This window comes from Uloborus diversus, chromosome 3 (genome assembly GCF_026930045.1).
Source record: "Uloborus diversus isolate 005 chromosome 3, Udiv.v.3.1, whole genome shotgun sequence".
Taxonomy (NCBI): domain Eukaryota; kingdom Metazoa; phylum Arthropoda; class Arachnida; order Araneae; family Uloboridae; genus Uloborus; species Uloborus diversus.
In genome coordinates, this window is record NC_072733.1 from 140,925,322 (window position 1) to 140,949,046 (window position 23,725).

The window sequence follows — 23,725 nt, forward strand, 5'->3', positions numbered from 1 at the left end:
CCAATCTTTTATATCAATTATTAGTGCTTTCACATGACCAGCAATGAAAAAAGTAAATTTGCACACTTACAACACGTCTTACTGTGCCCCAAACTTATGCTAATTTCCATATTTCCTTGCCTTCTATTTTGTGGCTGCTAACGCTGCTATTGCCATCCGTCCTTAGCAATTGTCCACCAGTGTATTAGCCTACTCTTTTTAAGCTGAAAAGGTTTTCTTCAAGAAGATTTTTTTAGCCATCATAACCTGAGAATGACTTCACCACCTCCCAATTCTTGAAGAGATATCTCATCCATCTAACATGTAACTCTGAAACTACCCAATGGTTACCAGGTGGTTAAGATGGGAAAAATGTGCTGGAAATCAGCAATACGTTATATAACATTATTTGATATTGCACAGTGGCAAAGAGAAATTCCCAAATGGTTTTATAAGTTAACACAAAATGCCGTGGAATCCCAGTAAAACAACTTTAAGGGACTGTACTGATTTTTTTCATTGTAACAGAAAATTTGTTTCAATGGAAATCAAGCAATGTAATGGAATTTAAATTGGAACCGAAAATTGACTTTGTTGAAATGGATATTTTGTTGTATTGGTGTTTGTTGGAACCAAATTTTACTGTATTCTGTTTTTTTTACAATTTGAATGTCCCATTATTACCTGGTTTTGCTGAAAAACTGCTTATCTAGTATTAATAAGAATTGCACCAATTATTATCGCTCTTCCTGTTTGCTATACAAGTTACATTCTCCCAATTACCTTAAAGTTGGACTGTGTCCTTTAGAAGCCTTCTCATCTTCTGATAGAATACCTTCTGATAACCATCTATGCCTTAAAGGTTTATGATGCTCATCAGAACCACTATCTGTTTCATCTGAAATAAAATAAAACAAAATCTAGTACCAGCACTCAATAATAAAAGTGAATGTAAGTTCACTTGAATAGTAAGTAGAAGTAAATCCTAATTAATAACTGTATGCTTTGAAAAGAATAACATTTCCTAGAATAATGACTTTTTTATAACTCAAATCAGAACTTTGTTGACTACTTCTAAATAAAAACATTTAATGGAAAATCATATTGAGTTTTAGAAACAGATACAATTTTCAGAAACTTAAACAACAATTCAACTTTAAAAAAAGGTATTGTCTAATGAAGTACCGACAAAAAGGTTCCTTGTTACCCTAAAACTTTGTGTGTAAAATTTATTTTACCATTTTTTTACATTCGAGTTGTTTTAACTATAATAATACTAGTGATTAATGTCTAATGATTATGCACAAAAACAAAAGTAAAATTTACAAACTTTTTCAAACTAGCTTTCATTTACTATGAAAATTTAAATATGATTTTTCACTATTATGTTTTTTAAAAACATTAAATTTAATTTCAAAAAAAAAAAATCTAACACTTCAAAATGCTTGAATTGAGAATTAGTGCTTGTTGATTAATTATTCTGTTAGCTATAACTCAACAAACAATGATGATGATTAGAAACAAGTAATAACATCAGCTCATCCGATTAACCTTTGTATCTATCTTGTATTATCAATTTCTTCCAATGAATTAAAATAATGAGATAAAAAAGGAACTAAGGTAAATTGTGAAATTTAAGTATTGATCAAGACTTCAACTTTTTTTAATTAAAAAATAGATATTGTTCCATGAAAGATATCATTTTGTCTTTACTCTTTTTTAGTTAAAATCTGAATCAATGAGACATAAAAGATAATCACTGTTATTAGCATTAAAAAATAACACTTTGATTTGAAAAATAATTTTTTTGACTTAATATGGGATTACAAGGAATAACACTATGTAGTCAATTATAGAAGAGTTTTCTTTGGAGAAGAGAGTATTTCTCTACTTGGATCAAAACCCTTTAAAATCAGTGAAAATTAAAGAAAACTGCAGGCGATCATGTAAAGAAAACTGCTTGGCTGATGTTTTATAGCAATCAAAAAGTAAATCATATTAGCGCCTAGCTTCATTTCACTTCTGTAACAAAGCAAAAAATACTCCCCAATGTTTCTACTTTGCAACTCCAGACAAGATTAACTTATAAAGCCAATTTTGACAGAATTATACCATCAATCACTTAAGATGTAAAAGTAGAAATGTAATTAAAGCAAACTTTTTTTCTCTGCTTTTTCACTGCAATGCAACAAGTGTGAAAGTCAGCTTTTTTCTTCATACATTTCATAACATTTTGAAACCTTTTCAATTATTACTCACAAAAATGTTTGAAAATCTATGATTTTTTCAAAAAAATAAATTTAAAAAAAATTCCTATTTAATTGGAGGAGGGGGGATTTTTGTTGTAATTCAGTTCTATGGCTTCCTTCCTCATATGATATGAAAAAAGAGATGCGCTTGAACATAAAATGTTCCTGTAAAAAAGATCAAACAGTTGGAATTTGCTGAAACATAATGCCTAACAGAAAGAATGAATATGATATTGACAAAAAGATAGTTTCTTTCTCTTTTTTCCTTTCTTTTTGTATACAAAATTTACATATTTAGCACCAGAGGTATATTTTATTTTCAGAAAACTACTTCAACTTGAAGGGTGCTTCATCCCCAAATAAATGAAAAATGAATGAATCAATTGGCAACTTGAATATGTTTCAAAAAAATTCAAATCACATTTTTCATAATCAAAATTGACATAAGAGAATTTATCAATGAAAAAAAAATTTTTCAAGGAATAATAAAAATACTCAGAACCTCTATTTCAACTGTACAGTAATTGAATAAATATAGCAAATAATGCAATTAAATAACAGTTTTTAAAATAAACAAAATGAAATAACTTTCAAATGAAAAAGGACAACAATTCACAAAAAAAAAAAACATTAGAAAATAATTTTTGAAAACAAAAGAGAATCAAAGTTTGTGTTTACATATTTACTTTTTAGAAAACCTTACTTTAAAAAAGTGCTAGCATCCAACATGATTATAATGGAGCATGAAAATGCAACTGAACATAAATAATTGCATACATATTTATTACAATTAGATAATTTAAAATTTTAACAAATACTGATGCTAAATAGTCACAAATTAATTTGTCATATCAACAATTTCTGTATCAAAAAATACTAATCAAGCTACCTGTTCCAGTAGTGGTTGGAAAATGTTGGGTAGGACTATTAACATCTTCAACTAGATCACTCATACTGTAACTTTTCCTAAGATGTTGAACTAAAGTTTCTTGGCCCTAGAAACAATATGCATTGAATTTCTCTACTGAGAAAGTCGTCACAGTACAAAACATTCAAATTAAAAAATAGCATAAAATACTTGTTTAATAGTGAAGTAAAAATTAACATTCATAAACTTTATACAGTCGACTCCCGCTGCAATGCGATTCGGCTAATGCGAAATGGCTATAATGCGATTTTTTCACCAGTAAATAATTTTAGACCTAACGAGAATTCCTCGCCCGCAATTCGAAAACTTTCAGATGTGAATCGCAAAGTGAGAGCATTGGTTTTGTTATTGGCTACTAAAAATATTTTTTTTGTGAATAGACCTTCCTAACTTTAGCACGACTGGCAGCGAAAGTGACTAGTCTGAACATAGCTTTGTTTGTGTATACAAGTAACTTCTCCGCATTTACCGTATTTGTTTCATTCTAAATGCGAAAGTTGATGAAATCTAATGATACCTAAGAGCACTGTTCCACCTAAAGTTTTTCAAGACAGTAAGAAAAAGAGAAAGTTTCTGACAATTAAAGAAAAACTAAAGGTTCTCTATTTACTTGAACAAATAAAAAATGCGTCTATGGTAGCATGACAATATTAGGTGTGAATGAATGTTCCATATGTACAATTAAAAATCAAGATAAAAGGAAATCTGTAAAAGTTCACCAAGTAGTGTATATGCAAAATGCAAAAATTATGAAAATGGAAGCTCCTCTTTGAGAATTAAAGAAACCAAGAAGAGGGGTATTGCCATAGGTGGAAACGTTATAAAAGAACTAGCTAAGAACTGTATTTAAAAATGCATTGGAAGAACTATTTGATCATGCTGCATAAATCATCATCTTCATTTATTAAAGTTACAAATATCATTACTTAATCTACTGCACAGTATTATTATAGAACATCATTTTATTATTACTACATACTGTACGTACCGTATTGGTTTATTTTATGTTTCTTTCCCATTGATCACTGATTTTGTACGTCGTAACAGCATTTTATTTAGATTAAGACAGCTTTTTTAAAAATAAAATTCAGTTCTTTATGTAAGAAATGGTAATGTATAATTAAGAAATGGTTTAAAACAGTTTGAGGTGGTGTTAACAAGTGTAAAATAATTAGGCATGTTTATAAAAAAAAAAATTACTCATGCCCTTTTCCACGAAACGAAATTTCAACTTACGCGAGGGGTCTTGGAATGCATCCCTCGCGTAAGTCAGGATTCGACTGTATTCAGACTTTAAAAGACACAAAAGATCTCGAGAGCTTGGCACTCAATAACCCAGCCATATCCAGAAAAACCAGGCCAAATACTGGCAGAACCAAACCTGTATGCATTAAAGATAGTTTTTAGTCCACATAAGACTTGAGTTTTTTTGATTATGCTATCTTCAGAGCATGTCACCCTAGTTGAAAACTAGGAGCTCGGCTACGAATCAGTAGTACAAATCTTGAAAGTTTTATGGGGAGGGAGGGGGCAGCCATCAAACTAAAAAGGGGCCCTGACTATACTTCTTAAAAAGGACTTTTTTTAATAATCTAGTCCCAAAGATATTGACTTTTAAATGCCCATCATGTTTTCATTTAGCAACATACCCACTTAAGCCTTCTATAATACAGGGTGTCCGAGAAAGATCCGTATAACTTCAAAAATTTATTGAAAAAGAAACAATAGGGTTACAGCGAAACTAATCAGAACATTAGATAGAATAGCTCAAAAAGTTTTTTTTCTGCAGTATGTTTCTGCCCATAGATGGTGCAACATGTCACGCAAAGGAATATTAAAGCATTTTAGTTATTTCAATGGCGGATCGCGTGAAGAAAGCTCAATGTGTTGCGTGGTTTATCAAAACAATATCGCTGAATAATTCATTTCCACAGCCTTGGATTGGCAGGGATGGTCCCATTGCATGGCCACTCCGGTCTCCTGACCTAACAGCACTGGATTTTTTCTCTTGGGGTTTTGTTAAAGATACTGTATACAGAACACAAGTTAACAGTCTCGAAGAATTAAAGCAAAACATCCAAACAGCTGTAGCTACTGTTGATGTTAGCATGCTGAAACAGTCGTTGATGGAATTGGATTATCGTCTTGATATTGTTCGTGCTACGAAAGGGTCTCATGTAGAAATTTCCTAAGGCAATAACTTAAGTTATAGGAAAAAAACTTTTTAAGTTATTCTATCTAATGTACTAATTAGTTTTGTTGTAACCCTATTGTTTCTTTTTCAATAAATTTTTGAAGTTGTACGGATCTTTCTCGGACACCTGGTATTATGAGAATAAAATTGAAGCTTTTTTATTGCCAATAACCAACAAAGTCACAAAAGATTCAATAAAATCATTTTTCCCCCCTGTAGATAAAAACTTTAGTGATGGCAGAAGAAAAAAAAAATTCACCATTGTAGCTCAAAAAAATTCATCATACTAACCAAATTTTTAATTTTCTTGATATCAATATGAAAATTTGTTCATGTTGTTAACCCACGATTTATGATAATATATTTGTATGATGTTCTACATCTATCATTTTCCAAACAATTATTAAATTATGATCACATACTGGAGGGTCATTATGAATGTATAATAATGTTGACAGTTTAGGAAGGGGGGTTATAGCCCCATGGCCCTCTCCTTATGCCCTGTGTGCTGTGTAATCTCTTCTAACATAGAATTCAGTGGGAATAAGGCACAATTTCTTTCAGGGCCTGATTTAACATTCAGCCTATAAGGTCCCCAAAAATTCTAGACCACATAGAAAATTACAAAATATGGTTTTAACTTGTATTTTTTATGATGTTTGAAATTAGAACATATATAAAGTGTATAGCAATAGCTTTTAAAATCAAAACAGTCTTTTTTTTTTTTTTTTTTTGCTATCTAATAATACTGCTTAGGTTGTTTACCGACTCAGTCAACCCTAGCTTGCAGCATATACCCCGCAAATTAATATTTTCAGGGTAAACTTATTTAAAAATTAACGGTTACACAAATCTATATTAACCAGAAACTTAGCAATGTTCGTAGTTATTTCAACTGCATTTATTTATTTATTCTTTTTTTTTTTTTGCTTACTTTATATAATCTGGTAAGATAAATGCACGCAAAAATTAATACAAATTCTGATATTAATGCCTCTACATTAGTTAAAACTACTATAAATGATGGGTTTCAGCATTCGCTATATTAGATAAATTTAAATGAGAGTGCGGCATTGTCATTCACTGGTCACTATTTCCTTAAAATTGGTACATTTTTGCTATTTAAAGCTTTTAGCGCTCAGAAATGTTTTGGCTTTAATATATTAATATTTTGGGACAGGGTAAAATTAGCAAAAATTTAACTCAAGCTAATCTTTGTTTACCAGAAACCGTGGCAATTTTTCTAATTTTTTCTAATGGATACATGGGCTTAATATTTAACCATATTATGAAAATCAGAAAGAAATGTGCCCAAAATCTAATATAACATATCATCTTTGAAAAATCTATTATAACATATCAAAACTTGAGATCTTATTGTAATAATTTAAGTATGTCAAATAAGTGCAACTTTTCATAAATAATTTTAAAAATTCCATGCACTATAATTACCGAACTCCATAATTTAAACAAAAAGAATTTCTGTAATTATTTTGAATTCTAAAGCTAAAAATGAAACAAAATTGTTTTGGGCAATATGTTATACTTTCCTAGATATAAAGTAAATGCAGTCATATCATCATTTTAAGCAAAAAGAGTACAATAAAGAAAATTTTCATACGCAATATTGAAGTCTTTCCTTTTAATGATCTAACTAACATGACTGGCACTCCCCAATTGTTTCAGGTGCAACAATGCTGGGAGATAAGCCCTGTTTCTCTTGTACTCCTACCTCCATGTATGATATAGGTTGCTTCAGGAATATTTTAGTAACTCTAAGTGCTTCATTAACATGCAACTAATTTCTTTCTTTGGTTTCTAATACTGCCACAAAATAAAAATTTTCACATAAATGAGAAAGATAAAAAAAATACCAGCAATATCCTTAATATTATATTCAAATACTTACATTTTAACAGACAAAAAACACTATGATTTAAAATGGCAGTAAAAACATAAGTTGCGTTGTGGGCACTAAATAAACTCTTAGCAGGCAGAGCTAATTTTTTATCCCTTATGAAGAGAAACAAAAGAAGATGAGAAAAAAAAAGGACATCAAAGAAAAAGAATCTTGCTTGCTTGAAATGCTATCCACCAAGATATTTTTTTATTGAGGTTCATAAAGAAATCAATGAACATGGACATATTAACTGATATGGCATTCCTGCAGTCCCAATATAATATTTTTTACAATATTTAATGTTGAACATGATAAAGAATTTGAAAGAAAAATAATAAGAAGGAATGGATATGCTAATCAGAGGAGAGGATGGCTCCTCTGACTCAGGGAACTATCTTATGTTAGTTGGGGATAAATGCTAAATTAAATGCTGAGGCGGTTGCAGTGAGCTGTTTTCACTGTTAATCATCCTAGCCCTGAGAAACAGCAATGCAGTATTTTTGTCAATAATACAAATTGCATTAAAGCACAGTAATAAATATTACACCCATTATAGAATCATGTTCAAAAAAAAGAAGAATTGTACCGACAACAGCCATTGTGTGAGTGAAGTTTGAATATCTACCAACTGGACTGCCACAATTTTAAGATTATTGAAATAGACTGCCATTTCAACTAATTGCTGACCACTGCTCCACAGAAAAAGTATCAAATGTAATCCATAAATGTAAAACTGACCAAAAAAAAAACCCCTCAAAAAGTTATCAGGATGCACAATTTCAAACCTCAATTTCTTTCAGATAAAAATACTGTTAAATGCATAAAAATGTTAGAAAAAACTTTTGGTTATGCCTAGTAAAGTTACCTTTAAAGCAGTTTGCATCACAACAGCAGTAGCATAACTTAAGCCCTTGGTCCCCAGCTGCAGAACAGTATTATAACCTTGATCTCTAGCTTTTGCAATGTAATCATCAATTTCCTTTAAAAAATATTGTTTAAAATATTAATGCAGTTGAATTGTTTAAATATCATTGATGAAACAGAGACAGTAAAAATAAAAAACAATAATAGGACTATTTTTCTCTTTTAATTTTATTTTCATCAACTTAAAACTGCATAGACATGTGCACTTAGAACCAAAACATTCATACCATTAAATAAATACTGTACTGAACATCAGTAAATCAGTATTAAAAATGTTAATAACAATGAGCTTTATCATTTCATAGCAAAAAGAATATTTTTGATACAACAAAAAATGTTACACTATCAGTATCAAAAATTAAAAAGGGCTTACATTACCATGGTTTTCGGAGTTATTATTTCTTGATTGAAATCAACTAAATGTGTAATGACTTAGTTAAAATATTGCTATATAGGTGATGCATCAAACAGAAAAAAAAAAATATTTTACCAACTTATTCCTCCCACCATCTCAATTTGCTCCACATTCCCCTACATTTTAGTTGTTATTTAATTGATAAAAAAGAAGAAAACCCAAAAAATCATGAAAAGTAAGTGAAGACACTTAAAAAGAATCTTACTTACTTTTTCCAATGCTGAAAGCTGAAAAACTTTTTTTTTTCTGAGCAGCACATGGTATGGTTAAAGTAAAGTAGCAGGGCACAGTAATTGGTAAAATATTTTCAGTTTTCACTTTGCAGCGCCATCTATCTAGACATATTTTATACATGTTCTTAAAGATACCATTGATTCCGGAAAAAAAATGATAGCTCTAAAGATCAAGGTATACAATGAAAAAAGTTATTTTCAAAATTTGATACACATGCTGTGATATTTGGTGGTTTAGCAAAAATAATTTTTGTTGTAATAAAATGAACCAGCTTTTGTATTTAATTTTTTAAGCTTCAATCGAGAACTACTAATATCCAGCGCAGTACTTGTTTAGTTAATATTAGTCAGACTTTGATTTTAAATGTTTAAGACAGTTTGGCAGATACATGCAGAGCAAAATGAAATAGTTCATGTTGTTTAATTTTTCAGTCATTTAATAAATCACTTTTATGTGTTTATTCATTTCACTTATTTTATTTATTTACTCACAATTTTATTTTTCTCATACATTAATTTATTTATTTACTTATTTATTCATTTATTGTTTCACTCATTGTTTTATTCATTCAATCTTTTATTTACTCTTTTTTTTTTTTTTTTTTTTTGACAAAAAATAATTTTAACAATCAAGTAGAAACTGTTTATTGTAAAAATAATTTTATTCTTCATTTAGTCCCATACAAAGAAAATTTGGAATTTTTTCACTTTTTTTTTTCTTTTGAAAATACAAATTTACTGTTAAAAATGAAAAAAAAATTGTTTCCATGCAATTTCATTTTAAAATACAGTGTTTTTTATGTACAGTAATTTTCAAAACAAATATATAATTTGTTGATATTGACAAAGGTAAGTTACTTTAACTCCGAGGGCTATTCAAAAATAAAAAGAATGTTTCCGTCTCACGCAATAGGAGTGCACTGATTATGTATATTTTGGTGACTGCGTTCTCAGCATCTTAGTTTTTATTCAACCATCATAACAGGAACATCTTTGCACTGCCCATTTTTTCAATAATCAAATTTAAAATTAGTGCTGCAGTTGAAAAACCCGAGAGCTGTGAGGTAAAAAAACCTAAACTTATAGAAATGAATCGGCAAGTGCATGGAGTATACGAAAACAATGTAATGAACAAAGGTTCCGTCCGAAAATTGTGCATTCAGTTTTAAAATGGCTGAACTAACGTTCAGGATGAAGGGAGGTTGATGAAGAGAGGTTTTTCCCATCCGCCCTATAGTCACCATCTTGCAGATAGTGGTTTTCACTTGTTTCCAAGAATGAAACACTAACTAGCAGAATAGGGCTTTGATGAGAACTATGACGGACTTTGGGTGCCCACTGCTGAGTGGCTGAGATTGCTGGCAGCAGATGTCTACAACGAAAAAAATTTAAAGCTTGTTCACCACTGTGATAAATGCCTCAATTTGTGTGATGACTGTGTAGAAAAGCAGATTTTTAGTCGCTTTTTCAAACACATATTTTTAAAAAAATTCTTGATCTTAAGTTTTTTTTTATTCCAAAATGTTCCTTACTTTCTGAATAGCCCTTGTATTTCCCCTTTCCCCCACATTCCACTACATAACTTTATATATATATATATATATATATAAAAGAAAGGTGTGTTAGTTTTACAAACATTAACAGATTAACTGCTACAAATAAAAAGGTAGACTTTAATTTGCTTTCCCGGACATGTGACAGATACAGAGTATCTGACAGGGCTGGATCAGCTATTGCTTCAGCAGCTCTTTACTCCACCACTTCAGAAATTATTGATAAAAACATGCTTCATCGGAAGCGAAATATAGCACGAAAATCTGCTCTGGCAAAAGATAAAGTCGTACAAATACAAAATTTATATTTCGATGGATAGGAAGATAAAACTTAAATTAAATTAGAAAAGAATGGTATACTGTACAGAAAAAGCATTATTGAAGAACATATTTCACTCATTATGGAACCAGAGTCTAAGTTCTTGGGATACATTGCACACACTTCTGGAACATCTAAATGTATAGAGTGAGAAATCACTAATTTCTTTTTGGAATCAGAAATACCTATGAAGTCTTTGATGGCAGTCAGATGTGATGGAACTAACGTGAACGTCAATAAAAATGGAGGTGTGATATGTTTACTTAGAAAATGTTTAAATAAACCATTACAGTGGCTTATATGCCTACTGCACATGAATGAATTGCCCTTTAGTCACTTGTTTTTACATATCGATGGCAACACAGCGGGACCCAAGACATTTTCAGGAACAATCAGCAAAGATCTAGAAATTTGTGAAAAAATGCCCATTGTGGGGTTTACACCTATCTCAGCAGACTGATCAGAGTTTCTGGTTCAAGACATTAGCACAGATCAAACATATTTGCACAGAATAATCTCGGCAGTTTCAACAGGCATATTTTCTGATAAACTGATATACAAGTTGCCTGGCAAGTAGTCTCATGCTCGATGGCTAACTCGTGCTAATCGTATTCTGCGTTTGTATGTTTCAGTGGAATCTCCATCTGAAAATTTAGTAGTCCTTGCTACATATGCTGTCAAAGCTTACGCTCCAATCTGGTTTACCATTAAACGTTGCCCTTTCCGTAAAGATGGGGCTCAGCACTTGTTCAAACTCAACACTGCAACTAGATATCTATCAACTGAGTTGAAGGCCAAAATAGATCCCGTAATCCAAAGAAACAGTTATTTTGCACACCCTGAAAATTTATTGATTGCAATGCTGACAGATTCGGAATAGCAAGTTTGTGAACTGGCAGCCTGTTAATTTTAGAAGCACGTACTGTTCAGCAAAATTGACAACGACTTTTTCGAATTCCTGTTGTTAATTTTGATGTAGTATCTTATATTGATCTCACTGACTGCAAAAATGTGTCTGATCCAACAGTACTGAAATCAATCTCTGGCGAAGACATTCAACTGTTTGTTTCAGGAAGAAAAGAGCTGTTTTTACTATGCCTGCGATGTCACACACAGGCTGTTGAAAGGGCAGTTAAAACTGACAGAAGTTTCTGCTACATTGTGCAAAAAATTTGAAAGAGAAGGCTTTATAAAGAATCAAGTGAAGTGGCAGAAATTTATGCCGAAATTTGATAGTAAGAAGGATTTTCACGCTATGTAAAGATGAGTATTTTTAAGGACAACCATAAATTGTTATATATAATGTGAAAATATTTGTAATTTTGTTTTTCAATTTTTCAATAAAAATAGATTTTTTTTCCTTAAATATGTGTTTTTCAAAATCAATCCTGACGCAGAAAATGATTTCCTAATCGAATGAAATTTTATGTATAATTTTAAAACCTTATTTGGCACCTTTTTCTTGCCCTGCCCAATGGAAATGTTTTTTTTTTTTTTTTTTTAACCATAGGACGGTGATCCACCCTAATATCCATTATAATTCTACATACATTACTTGTTTCTCGTGACCTACAGAAAACTGATTGGCAATGGTAATCCACATTTAATGAAACACTCGTCTATATAAAAAGATGCATTGAGAATAAAGTAACAAAACTATTGCAGTAGCTAATAACAATACAAACTAATTTTTCAAAAGACATATTAAAAACATTTAAAAAAGGAGAAAACACTATGAATCACTACCTTTTCATGTTTAGTTAGCTGAGGATGAACAAAACGTCGATATAAAACACTTGAACCTCTAGTAGCTGGAGAAAGCATCCAAAGTACAAATAATATTTTCATTTCATAGTAAAATGGAAGCCTATAAATAAATGTTTTTTTTACATAAAATATTTGAAACATCATCAACTAAACTTCTTAAAGTTTAAGTATCAGGTATTATTTCACATTATTATTTAAAAATTGACATTCTAATTATCCAAATAATCTATGATCATCTGAGGTAACTTTGAGCCCTGTAGATTAATTTTACAACCTTTTTTTTTTTTTGCATTTTTATCTTTAAAAAAAAACTAGAAGGACCAGTGCTGCACAATGCCAGCAAGGTTATAAATTCAGATTTCAATTCTTTGTGTAAAAAAATAAGTTCACAGTTCAGTACACCACTAATTGTATTTAATTCTGAAGTTATTGTTTGGATGCTATTTCTGATGCTGCTGAAATCTCTGTTAATACACTGCAATATTCCTTGTAATATCAAATTTTGTAAATCTTGTGAAATAAAAATCAAAAACTTTGAAACATTTGGAAATTTATTTTTCTGAATTAATGTTTCACAGCTTTTTTTTTTAATGTAGTTACTTTACATCACATTTCTGAAATGGCTCAAAGTTAAAAAAAGTGGCACCATAACTTTAAACGAGGCTAATAATTGATTAAAAAACTTGTATTGCAATTTAAACATGAGATTGCTGAAAGTAGAGATAGGAAATGTTGTTCTTTTTAACGATTTGTTCATAGGAGGATCATTTATATTTTTACCCATGCATTGGACTTGGGCATTTGAATGACATTGTTAATTTTAAAAAGTTGCAGGAGTCCCTGCAAGAGATACTCACAAACTAGGGTAAAGGCTCAAGTAGTCAGCCATTTAAGAGAGCGATTTCTGTTTCTTGTTAACCTATACATTTCAGCAATCAACACAACAAAAAAAAAACATTGTAAAACTTTAGGGTTTACCTTTCTGATCATGATTTTCTAAACTGTTTCGGAAAAAAAAAAACATATTTTAAAGCTAACTTATCGTTAATAGGAGAAAATGCTCCAGTAGTCGGCCATAGACATCCAGTGCTCAGCCATGTATGAGCCCAGTAGTGGGCCGTTTTATTTTCATTACTCTCTTATGGGGTATGAGTGAATAAATTCAAACAAAATTTAATGCTTAACTTGTCCTTACAAAATTAATTTTTCTACTAATTACAAAATAATTCTGCATTTTTGATGTCTTTGTAACATTTATGTTTATATTTTTTTTTTCACTTCACAACCAGTTTGGATGTGCATCACATGCAATACATTTTTTATTATTTTTCTTCTACATCACTTACTAAAGTAGTATCATATACTGCAAAAATAGAAATTAAAGAATGGAAAAGACCTGGGTTTTAGGGGAATGGAATTTTGAGAACATGAGAACATAAATCCCCCCCCCTCTCCTGGCGCAAAAAGTTTCTGTATTAACTGTGTATGCTAAAATAAGGACTCAGTAAAAGAGTTCATAGAATTCGTAATCGATAAAGAGTGACTTAATGATCGATATGATTGACACTTGACTGGTCCATGTTCATTAGAATGAAACTTCAACATATGGAACATAAAATTAATATTGTACTTTTGGAAACAATTTTACCTCTAAACAAAACAAGTAAAAATCTGTTCGTAAAGCACTTAAAAGATTGGCAATAGTTGGCACATCTAAAACAATTATTTAAAAAAAAAGGTACTTTTGTTGTGAACAAACTGGAGTAAGAGAAATTGTGTTGGCCGGTCTGTATTTTCATTTTTGGGAGGGGGGGAAGCGTCAAAAATGCAAATTTAAATTATGTTTTGAAAGTACAGTGGGTCAATTGTCTCCCCCCCCCTGATTGGCCAAATGACGGGCCTGTATGTGGGTAAGTGAAATTGAGAAATGGGGGACGTCACGAAAATAATCTTACAGCTTACAACAAGAACATTAATAAGCAATGAATAAACTAAAATGGAGTGGGTAGCAACGGAATGCAACTTTGAAATCATGTTATTTTAAAACAAATTCAGCATAATTTTAAACAAAAAGTACATTTGGATTTCCTTGTGAAGAAAACCGAATTTGGTTAGAAGCAGCACTAAAAAGTGGTAGTCTTAATAGAAGACAGGTTTCTTGCACCTTTGTGAAGCAAATAGTTTAATTTCCTTAAAATGGTAATGTTTATTTATTGACGATTAAATACTAACTGCAATTACATCGTTTGTTTCATCAATTTCATCAACGCATCATGATTCGATTTAAAAAAAAAACGATAAGTTACCATGTGGTAATGACAAGTTGAGTATTAGAACTTATATTCTAAACACAACGACGGACTGAATTTACAACCTGTTTTCAACCTTGTTTTGAGAATTTTAAACTAAAATCAACATTAGAAGCAGCAAAATGATAAAACGACTCTTTTTGTCAAAAAAATAAGACACAAAATTTTCATTTTCTTTTGAAGAAATGACATTAGAAAGGAAATTTTTACTCAAAACAGCTAAATTGCCACTGCGACAATACTTTATTTTAATTACTATTTGATGAACATTAAAAAAATCATATAAAGTATGTAGTCAACTACTGGGTAGATCAACCAAACAGTAAAGAACCAGTGGTCAATCTGCCATGGCCGACTATTGGAAATGCATAAGAATTCAGTACCCAGTGGTCGGCCAACCATCTAAAAATAATTGAGTCTAGGGAAAAAATTATTTTTTAATTGAAACGTTACGTTATACAATTTATTAAAACATAAGAAAAAGCAAATTTACAGTAGAACGAAAAAGAGAAGGGTACTGAATGTTTAAAGATGATGTGTCTTCTTAACAAAAAAATAAGCATAATCACCAACTAGGATGATAGACACAGCATTTAAAATAAAATGACTCATTACTAATTAACAACGAGCTGATGTGTACATCGCATGACTTCTTTTCACGCCAATTAAATGATAATAGTAGTGCCTTGAAGTAAGCAAAAAAACACTTTAAATATTTTTGCCCCAAGTTTGTTGCAAACTGAAGCGAAAAAACGTTTTATACAAATTAATTTTCCGAATATCGGACATTTTAATGCAATTCAATGGTTAACTCTCTAAATATCGCCAATAGTGGCCAAACTAAAACGAAATTTTTTTTTAAAAAGTCAAATTTTTTTCTCGCCAAGTTGGCGAAAAAACTTGCCGACCATGTTGGTTTAGTTAAGTAAGTTACTAATAGCCTGGAGCTAAGCTAAAACAACAGGCAACATAATAATAACTTAATTGAGGTAGTGATCTGCCGGGAGGAAGTAAAACATGAATCATGTTTAACAAACAAAACAATTTATTAGATAAATACGTTCAACTTTAGTAAACAGTAAAAAGTGTTAAGCTCAAAAAAGGTTATGAAATTTGATCCAATCATCGCAAAGGCAAAAACTACAAAAATATGAGGTGCAAAAGTCTTACTATGCTGGAATAATATAAAGTCTGACTGCTAAGGTAAACGCACCAGTAGTGGCCACTTTAAGGTTTATATGTGAAAAATAAGGATTCCAGGTCTCCGAGAGGATTCAAACTTGCAGGAGGTAGAGCTCAGGCAGGAGTAGGTAGAGCATCATGGAAAATTGTTATCAACTATTTAGTACGGTCGTCTGGATTGTCGATGTTTTTTCAGCTGTCTTCTAACGCTTCTCCGTAACGAGGTATATAAACATTGTGTTGTATTATGAATAGAACAATGCTAAAAAATAACATTATGAAATGTGAAAGATCATGTTTGGAACGTTTTCAACTCCAAATAGTAGTTTTCTTGGCTGACAGTTTATGTGGCCACTACTGGTACCAAAAATGTTAGGAAATTCAAAAGTGGCCACCGAGTGGCCACTACTGAATCAGGAAGGTTTTTCATAAATCAACTCAATTTTCCTTTTAATAGGATGTAATACTTTAACATAATAACCTCCCTCATTTATAATGTAAAATTATTGTGTGATCTAGTAGTGGCCACCCGGTGGCCATTTCTAAACAACAATACGGCCACTACTGAGTACTGACTCATGTACAATGGCCACTGATGGATCAAATTTCAGGTTTGAGAAAAAATTGAATAATTGACATTCTGGCATTTAAAAAAAATGGTAAGATTGAGGAAGAATAGGGCAATAATATGCTCATTAAGTTTCAAATATACTAATTAATGTTGTAGCCCCACAGTTTAAAAAAGCCACAAATTACGCTTCACTGTGGCGACTGCTAAGTGCGTTTACCTCTTGTATAGACAGGTCAGAGTTAATCATCACGCCATCCCTTAGGCCCTAGCCTAGGGGCGCACATCACAGAGGGAAAAAATAAATAGCTTGTTGGTTAAAAAATATATATAAAAAAAAATTAAAAATAAAAAAAACAGGAGTTTGGCGCGCTAGAATATACAGAGGAGAAAAATTCAACTATAACTGATTGCAACTTGCCTGCTGAGCAGGTAAAAAATTGGAGGGGGAAGGGCCTAATATTTGATCGAGGTAATCCCTTTTCTAACCAAAGCAGATAATTTTTAATTTCTTAGACTTAAGAAATCATTTCTTGAAAATACAGATTTTCTTATTAGAAGTAAGTCACACACCGGAAAATTAGTAAAAGCCATGACGTATAAAATTTTCAGTTATAAAGTTTGTTTAAGGAACCATTTTTTTCTTGGAAGTCTGTAAATCCTGTCAGTTAGTATGTGTTTCGCAATTAATAATCTATTGATTCATATTTATTTATGATGCTAATAATCAGGGGCACCCGAAATTCAAATTTTTGGGAAGGGGGACGAACCGAAACCGAATAACAAAATGCGAGCATTGTACTACTAGTAGTTTTCTAAAATATCTGTGACTAGCAATAATTTAGTGGTTACTCAAATAACAATAATGGTTACAATAAATAACATAAATAATCAGAAAAAAGGTAAAATATTAAATTAAAGTACTTAAAAATTAATTTACCAGACAAGACAAGATATTTACCGCCAAAGTATTAGGTTACAAATATTGTAAAGTTTCCGAATTTGTGAAATATGTAACATTTACGAACTTTTTAAAGAATTTACCTTTGAAAGTTCCTTTTTTTCTGTATTTTATCGATGTTCAAAACGTCCGTAATTAATTCTTCAGACCGATTTTATTTTCTAAAATCTTTATTAACTCAAGACACAACTGAGAATTAATGATAATTTTTATAAGTCTCTTGAATCAATGAGTTAAAATTTTCGCATTGAATGCGATCGGCAAAAACTAGAAGTCTAAAAGTCATCAACTACATAATGAGACATATAAGGAGGGTTAAAAATAATGCTAAATACATAATTATAAATGTCCAAGGGGTAAAATCACATAGAAAAGAAAAACGAGCGAGTATTAAAGAAGCGGATGCAATCAGATTTCGAAATGTGTGAAAAATTGGGATTGACGAGTAACAACGTAAAAAATGGTCAAGATGTTTATGTTTAATCTATTGTGTCGAATTCGATAAATATGCATGTTCTTGAACTCAAAATCCGTGACCAATAGTCAATTTCCATGATTTTTGAACAATTTTTGCAGAAAATTATGGCTTTCCATGAACATTTTTGATCATAGCCGAAATCCATGACTTTCCAGGTGCGCGGACACCCTGCCTTTAGTAGTATTGAAAACTTATGCTACCAATATCCGATATCCATTGATGTGCCTTCGTAAGTTGTAGGAAACAAATTGTCCTAGAATTACATTGAATGCTGTGCTTACCTTATTATTAATTACTAGTGGTACCCGCACGGCTTTGCCCGTAATAGAAAAATTATAAGGTCTTTCAGTTCGCCTCTATATTTACAAATAATGTATGGTGAATTTTCTCGCCAATTGGCTTGTACCTTTGTTATGGTTCCACATTATGATAATTTCGTATCTCGCCAATTGACTTGTGCCCATGTTACGGTTCCACGTTATAAAAATTTCGTAATTTACTCGTCCATCTTATGATATTTTTGTTCTTAAAATTTGAATAAAAAAAGAACCACATCGAATTTTCGAAAAATCGCTTTGAGGTGCACACCCCCATGCTACAAACTAACTTTGTGCCAAATTTCATGAATATCGGCCTAACGGTCTAGGCGCTATGCGCGTCACAGAGATCCAGACATCCTACAGACATCCTCCGGACAGAGAGACTTTCAGCTTTATTAGTAGTAAAGATGAATGATTTTGAAGAGAAAGTAATTATTCAGTTCATACTTTGCATTGTTTATATGCATAATACTTATATAAGTACGTACATTTTCTTTTACTTTATTTTTTACATTAGCGTACAAAAATTACAAATGCAAATTTTCTACTAAAAACTTTTTCTTTTATCCTAAGTTCTTAGGTATTTTGAAGAAAGAAATGTACTATAAAAATGTGATTAATATAGGGAAATCCCGTTATAACGAGCTTCAAGGAACCTCAAAATTTGCTCGTTGTAACGGGAATTTCGTTGTAATGGAATTCCTGTAGTGCAATGGAAATGAAGTCGGGACTGAAAAGTTCTTTCATTGATACGAATATTTCGTTGTATTGGTATTCGTCGTAATGGGATTTCACTGTACATTGGTACTTAATGTAACTATCATATTGAATCAATTTTATTCATCAGTTATTTGAATGTAAAGTAAGTAATGTAAATTCTAAGGAAAGGATGTCAGATGGCCACTACTGACTCACGCATGTGGCCACTACTGAAAATCTCAGACTTTGGAGTGGCCACTATTGGATCAAATTTGAAGTTTGGGAAAAAATGGATAAAAAAATTGAAAAAAAAATGAAATTCTGGCATTTTAAGAGAATGAGACGATTAAGGAATAGTTGGGCTATAATACGCTCATTGAGTTTTAAAAATGGAATTAATATTGTTGACCCACAGTTTAAAAAATACACAAAATATGCTTAACTGTGGCCATTACTAGTGCATTACCTTACTTGAAAACAAGTTCAATTATAGAATCGATGATACTTGGAACGCGAACACACGGTATCCAAAGTGAGAAGCTATTCGTCCATTGACGCAATCCCGTGCTGGATGGTGATAGAAACTCCAACAAAACTTGCTTGGATGTTGTGTATCATTCCGGGCATACCGTCAGTGAGACACCCCATATCACAGGATAGGAACTCCGTAACGACCGGATATCATCCACGGGTTTGTACATATGTTAGACTTTCACTTTAAACATTTCCTCATCGATGATTAGATGACTTGGTGGACGCAACAAAACATTAAATTTCAAAACTTCCAGCATCTTAACTCATGGTTATAGCAGCTATATCAAGTTCCCAAATAATACCGGGAAGATAAAATGGCCCATTTCATGCCATTAATCTGGCGGCCACGGCACGCTACAGCTGCGTGTCAAAACAAATGAAGAGATGGACAAGTGACCAGAGACAGCGAAATTTGCTCGGCATATTTACTGCCAGATCCGATCGGGCATGCGGTAATGTTATGAGAGCATAATTTGCATTGACTAAAAACAACTCAACATTAGAAAAACACAGCTTGTTAATTATTTAATGTTGTTTTTACCTGTCAGTCAGTTGCTATACATCTCAACTGCTATCTTATGCCCCAAACGGCGTACTTGATCGGAAACATTCCAAAGATTGCCGATTCAAGGCATCCAATCACAACACTTAAGAATACAGTTCGGAAAAACTTCCGATCCGGACTTAGCCGATTCAAAATGAAAACATGTGAATGGATTTGTTCGTGCAAGGTTCCCTGGAATGACAAACGGTAAGTCACAATTTGCATTTTAATTATGATGAAACCCTCCAAGAATTTATAAATAAAGGCTTTAGCCCAACAGACCAAAAGCTTGGCGATATATTGTCAAGTGTTTGCCAAATTATAACACCACTTGAGTTCGCATTGATATTAACAATGATTCCCTCCCCCCAAAAAAAGGTGTAAAAGACCCCCTTAGGAGCATCTCAATGCAACTGAAAGGGGAGGTGCATAACTAGATCCCACTAGGAGTCTACATACCAAATTTCAACTTTCTAGGACATGCTGTGTTTGAGTTATGCGAGATACATACGCACATACATACGTACATACAGACATCACAAGAAAACTCATTGTAATTAATTCAGGGATCGTCAAAATTTTGGGTGTCTATACGTTTCTAGACATATATCCACGTGTGGTCGAGTAGAAAAAAAAAACAACATTCATTTGGAAGCGAGCAAAATGGAAATTAAGGCCTATTTTTCAGTCAAAAATTTTTTTCTGAATACAATTTTTCCTTTACTTTGTAGAGGGAAGAAAAAAGTACTTACAACTTCACTGTTATTGGATGATAAATGGGAACAGATAAAGGAATGTGGGAATACATTGTACCGATTTTGAGCTGTACATATTCTATAAGCAGTTACATGTCCTTGTGGCCAACTACTGGAGACTGGCCGACTACTGGAGCACTTACCCTATGTGACCAGGGGTCTGTCCAGGATTTTTCACAGGGTCCGTTTTTTGTGAAACATCAAATAATTTTGTGAAAAATGAATTAATTTTGTGAAAAAACAAAAATTTCGCAATTTTTTTTTTTTTTGTTAAAACGAAATTTTAGAATTTAGAGGTGGCACAAACTGCATCAATTAAACTTAAAGTTGAGTGTTTTCCTCTTCTACGTCGAGAAAATCATTCTGGATTTTTTTCTGATATTTGGCGGGGGGGGGGGGGGAGCATCGCTCTTTCAAGTATCAATATTTATCTACCATTCTGCATTATGTTAAATTATACTAGATATATTTCTGTACAGTACTTAAAATAATTGTAACAAAAGTATAAATAAATAAAATAAAATTCAGAATAGGGTTCAGCATTCAACTTTTTGACCCAAGACACTCTTAAAAAGCACAGAATTTCGTTTAAAACTTATAAACTCCCCGTGATTTTAACAAAAATAAAAAGATATTTCAATTGCTTACCTCTTAACAAAGCGTAATAATCATTAAAAATTCGAAAAATCGGATCCCCATAGCGGATGCAAAGAGATCGCAATTCTCAAAGTGAAGGCATCAAAAGTATAAAAACGGCTTGTGAAAGAAATATTTTTGATAAAATTATTTTAAAATTGCATTTTAGAGTCCTATGATAAACATATCATTAATATATGTGGACACAGTTGACCCAAAAAATAAAATAAAATCAACCATCTATTTAGCATTTTAATTTTTGACTCATAACAGAAAATGGAATTTTGCTTTAAAAACTTGAAATGAGAGTTCTAACAGAAATAAAGAAACTTTTCATTTATTTGAATCCTAATAAAGCGAAGTTAGCTTGAAAGAAGAACAAAATATGATTCTCATATCGGATGTTAAAAGATTGCATTTTTCAAAATGTAGACATCTAAAGAAAAAAAAACTGTAATTAAAAGAGTTTATTTAAAGTTAATCATCCTTGTCAGCATCGAAAAATCAAAACCCATATAATTTTCTCCCAAAATAACAATTAAACATAGCACCGCACCGTAAAAACGCAAATATTGACAAGCTGGCAAAATGATGAGAATATTTTCTAATCAAGTCATTATAAAGGTTCAACGCCAGACGCTAAGTGGTGATAATTTTGAAGTTGGTAACACTATCTGAAGCGATCATATTTTTTCCTCACCCTTACTATCCCTTTGCAGTTCTAAGTTCATTTCGCAGATATATATTATTATTGTTTATTAAATCATGAGAGGAGAAAAGTGCTTACCAATGCCTTTTCAGAAAAGTTTACAAAAACACCGCTGATAATTAGCTGTGATAAAACAAACAACCATTATATTTATTTGGCAGTAGCAATTATTTATTGCTTGCAGGAGCATCCCAAGAGTGCCGATTTTTTTTTTCTCCAAAATTAGCCGATTTTGTATAAGCTGATCCCTCTAATTTGACTTAAAAAAAGGTTCCAAAAATTATCGGTTTATACACAGAAATATGCGTTATTTTGCTTTCAGATTTGCTCTTTCAATAAACAATTTGACAGATCCGATCTTGTTTATCAGAATTTTGTGAAGGGTCCGTTTTGTTTGATCGGGATTTTGTGAAAGGTCCGTTTTGTTTGATCGAGATTTTGTGAAAGGTCCGTTTTGGTTGATCGGATTTTTGTGAAGGGTCCGTTAACGGACCCAAATATCCTCTGGCCAGACCCCTGGTGACGTTCAATTAGCCAAATTGATCTACAAAAAAAATTTATACTGCCTTCTAAAACATTTTCAATGCTACAAAAATAAAAAAACAAAGTATGAACTTTCGTGAACTAGTGCATTAATTCTAAATCGAAATCTAGTATCTCCAAGTATAGTACGGTCATTGGTCACAGGTGAAAATGAAACAAAATTATGATTTTGAATGTGTAAAATATGAAAGTAAGGTCAAAAGATAAAAAATTAAATAAATTGATAAAGAAATAAAAAGAGCGACAAAGAGAAGGAGAACTGTAAAATAAATATCATCCTTTAAGTGAAAGGTCGTTTTTAGGAGATCATATTGTACCATTCATTTTAAGGAGTAAGCCAGGGTGCTTATTCCAAGCTCGAAATTCACCTTGCGAGATTAGTTCTGATCGTCTCACTAGATGGCGCTTTAAGGAAAATCGCAGTCTCGCAGTATAAATCTCGCAAGTTCGTATTCTAAGCTCCAAAAGAAGGGGAAAAAGTGACTTTTCGCGCCTTTACTTGCGAGCGAAATCTCGACTTCCGCGAAGTAGGTGAGATTGTGCGATTTTTGTGATACAATTATGGGAGTTTGTTTTTCTGAAAGGTATTGGATCGAGGAAAACGAATTTGGATGATGCCAATTTTGGAAATGGTTCAGGAAGGGGGAGGGGGGAGGGTTAAAACTGCCCCGGGGGGGGCAAGTGGTTTTCTATTCAATTTGTGATACAATTGCGGGAGTAAGTTTTCTGACAGGTATTTATTGGCAGGAGGATAACAAATAAGGAATTAGGATTTTGCCGGCGCCGAAAATGGTGCAGGGGGCAAGGAGGGTCGTAACTGTACAGGGGGAGTGGTTTTTCGTGCCGCAAAAACGGGAGTTAGTTTTCCGCTTGCCAATACATTTCAGAAAAACTAATTTGAATGTTGCGAACACCGAACATGGTGCAGAGGGGGGGGGGTGCAAATGGTTTTTAGTGGAATTTTTTTGATAAAATTACAGGAGTTGGTTTTTCTGAAAGGTATTGGCACGAGGAAAACGAATTAGG

At 32.0% G+C, this 23,725-nt stretch overlaps 1 protein-coding gene across 1 annotated transcript in view; it reads right to left on the bottom strand.

The window, feature by feature from the left end:
* LOC129218276 (receptor expression-enhancing protein 1-like) overlaps nt 1-23,725 on the bottom strand; it is a 61,399-nt gene that overhangs the window by 10,481 nt on the left and 27,193 nt on the right. The window contains exons 4-7 of the mRNA XM_054852507.1: nt 12,441-12,561; nt 8,116-8,229; nt 3,118-3,223; nt 763-877 (exon numbers count right to left, since the gene is read on the bottom strand). Coding sequence (XP_054708482.1) covers nt 763-877; nt 3,118-3,223; nt 8,116-8,229; nt 12,441-12,561 — 456 coding nt within the window. The remainder of the gene's footprint in view (nt 1-762; nt 878-3,117; nt 3,224-8,115; nt 8,230-12,440; nt 12,562-23,725) is intronic.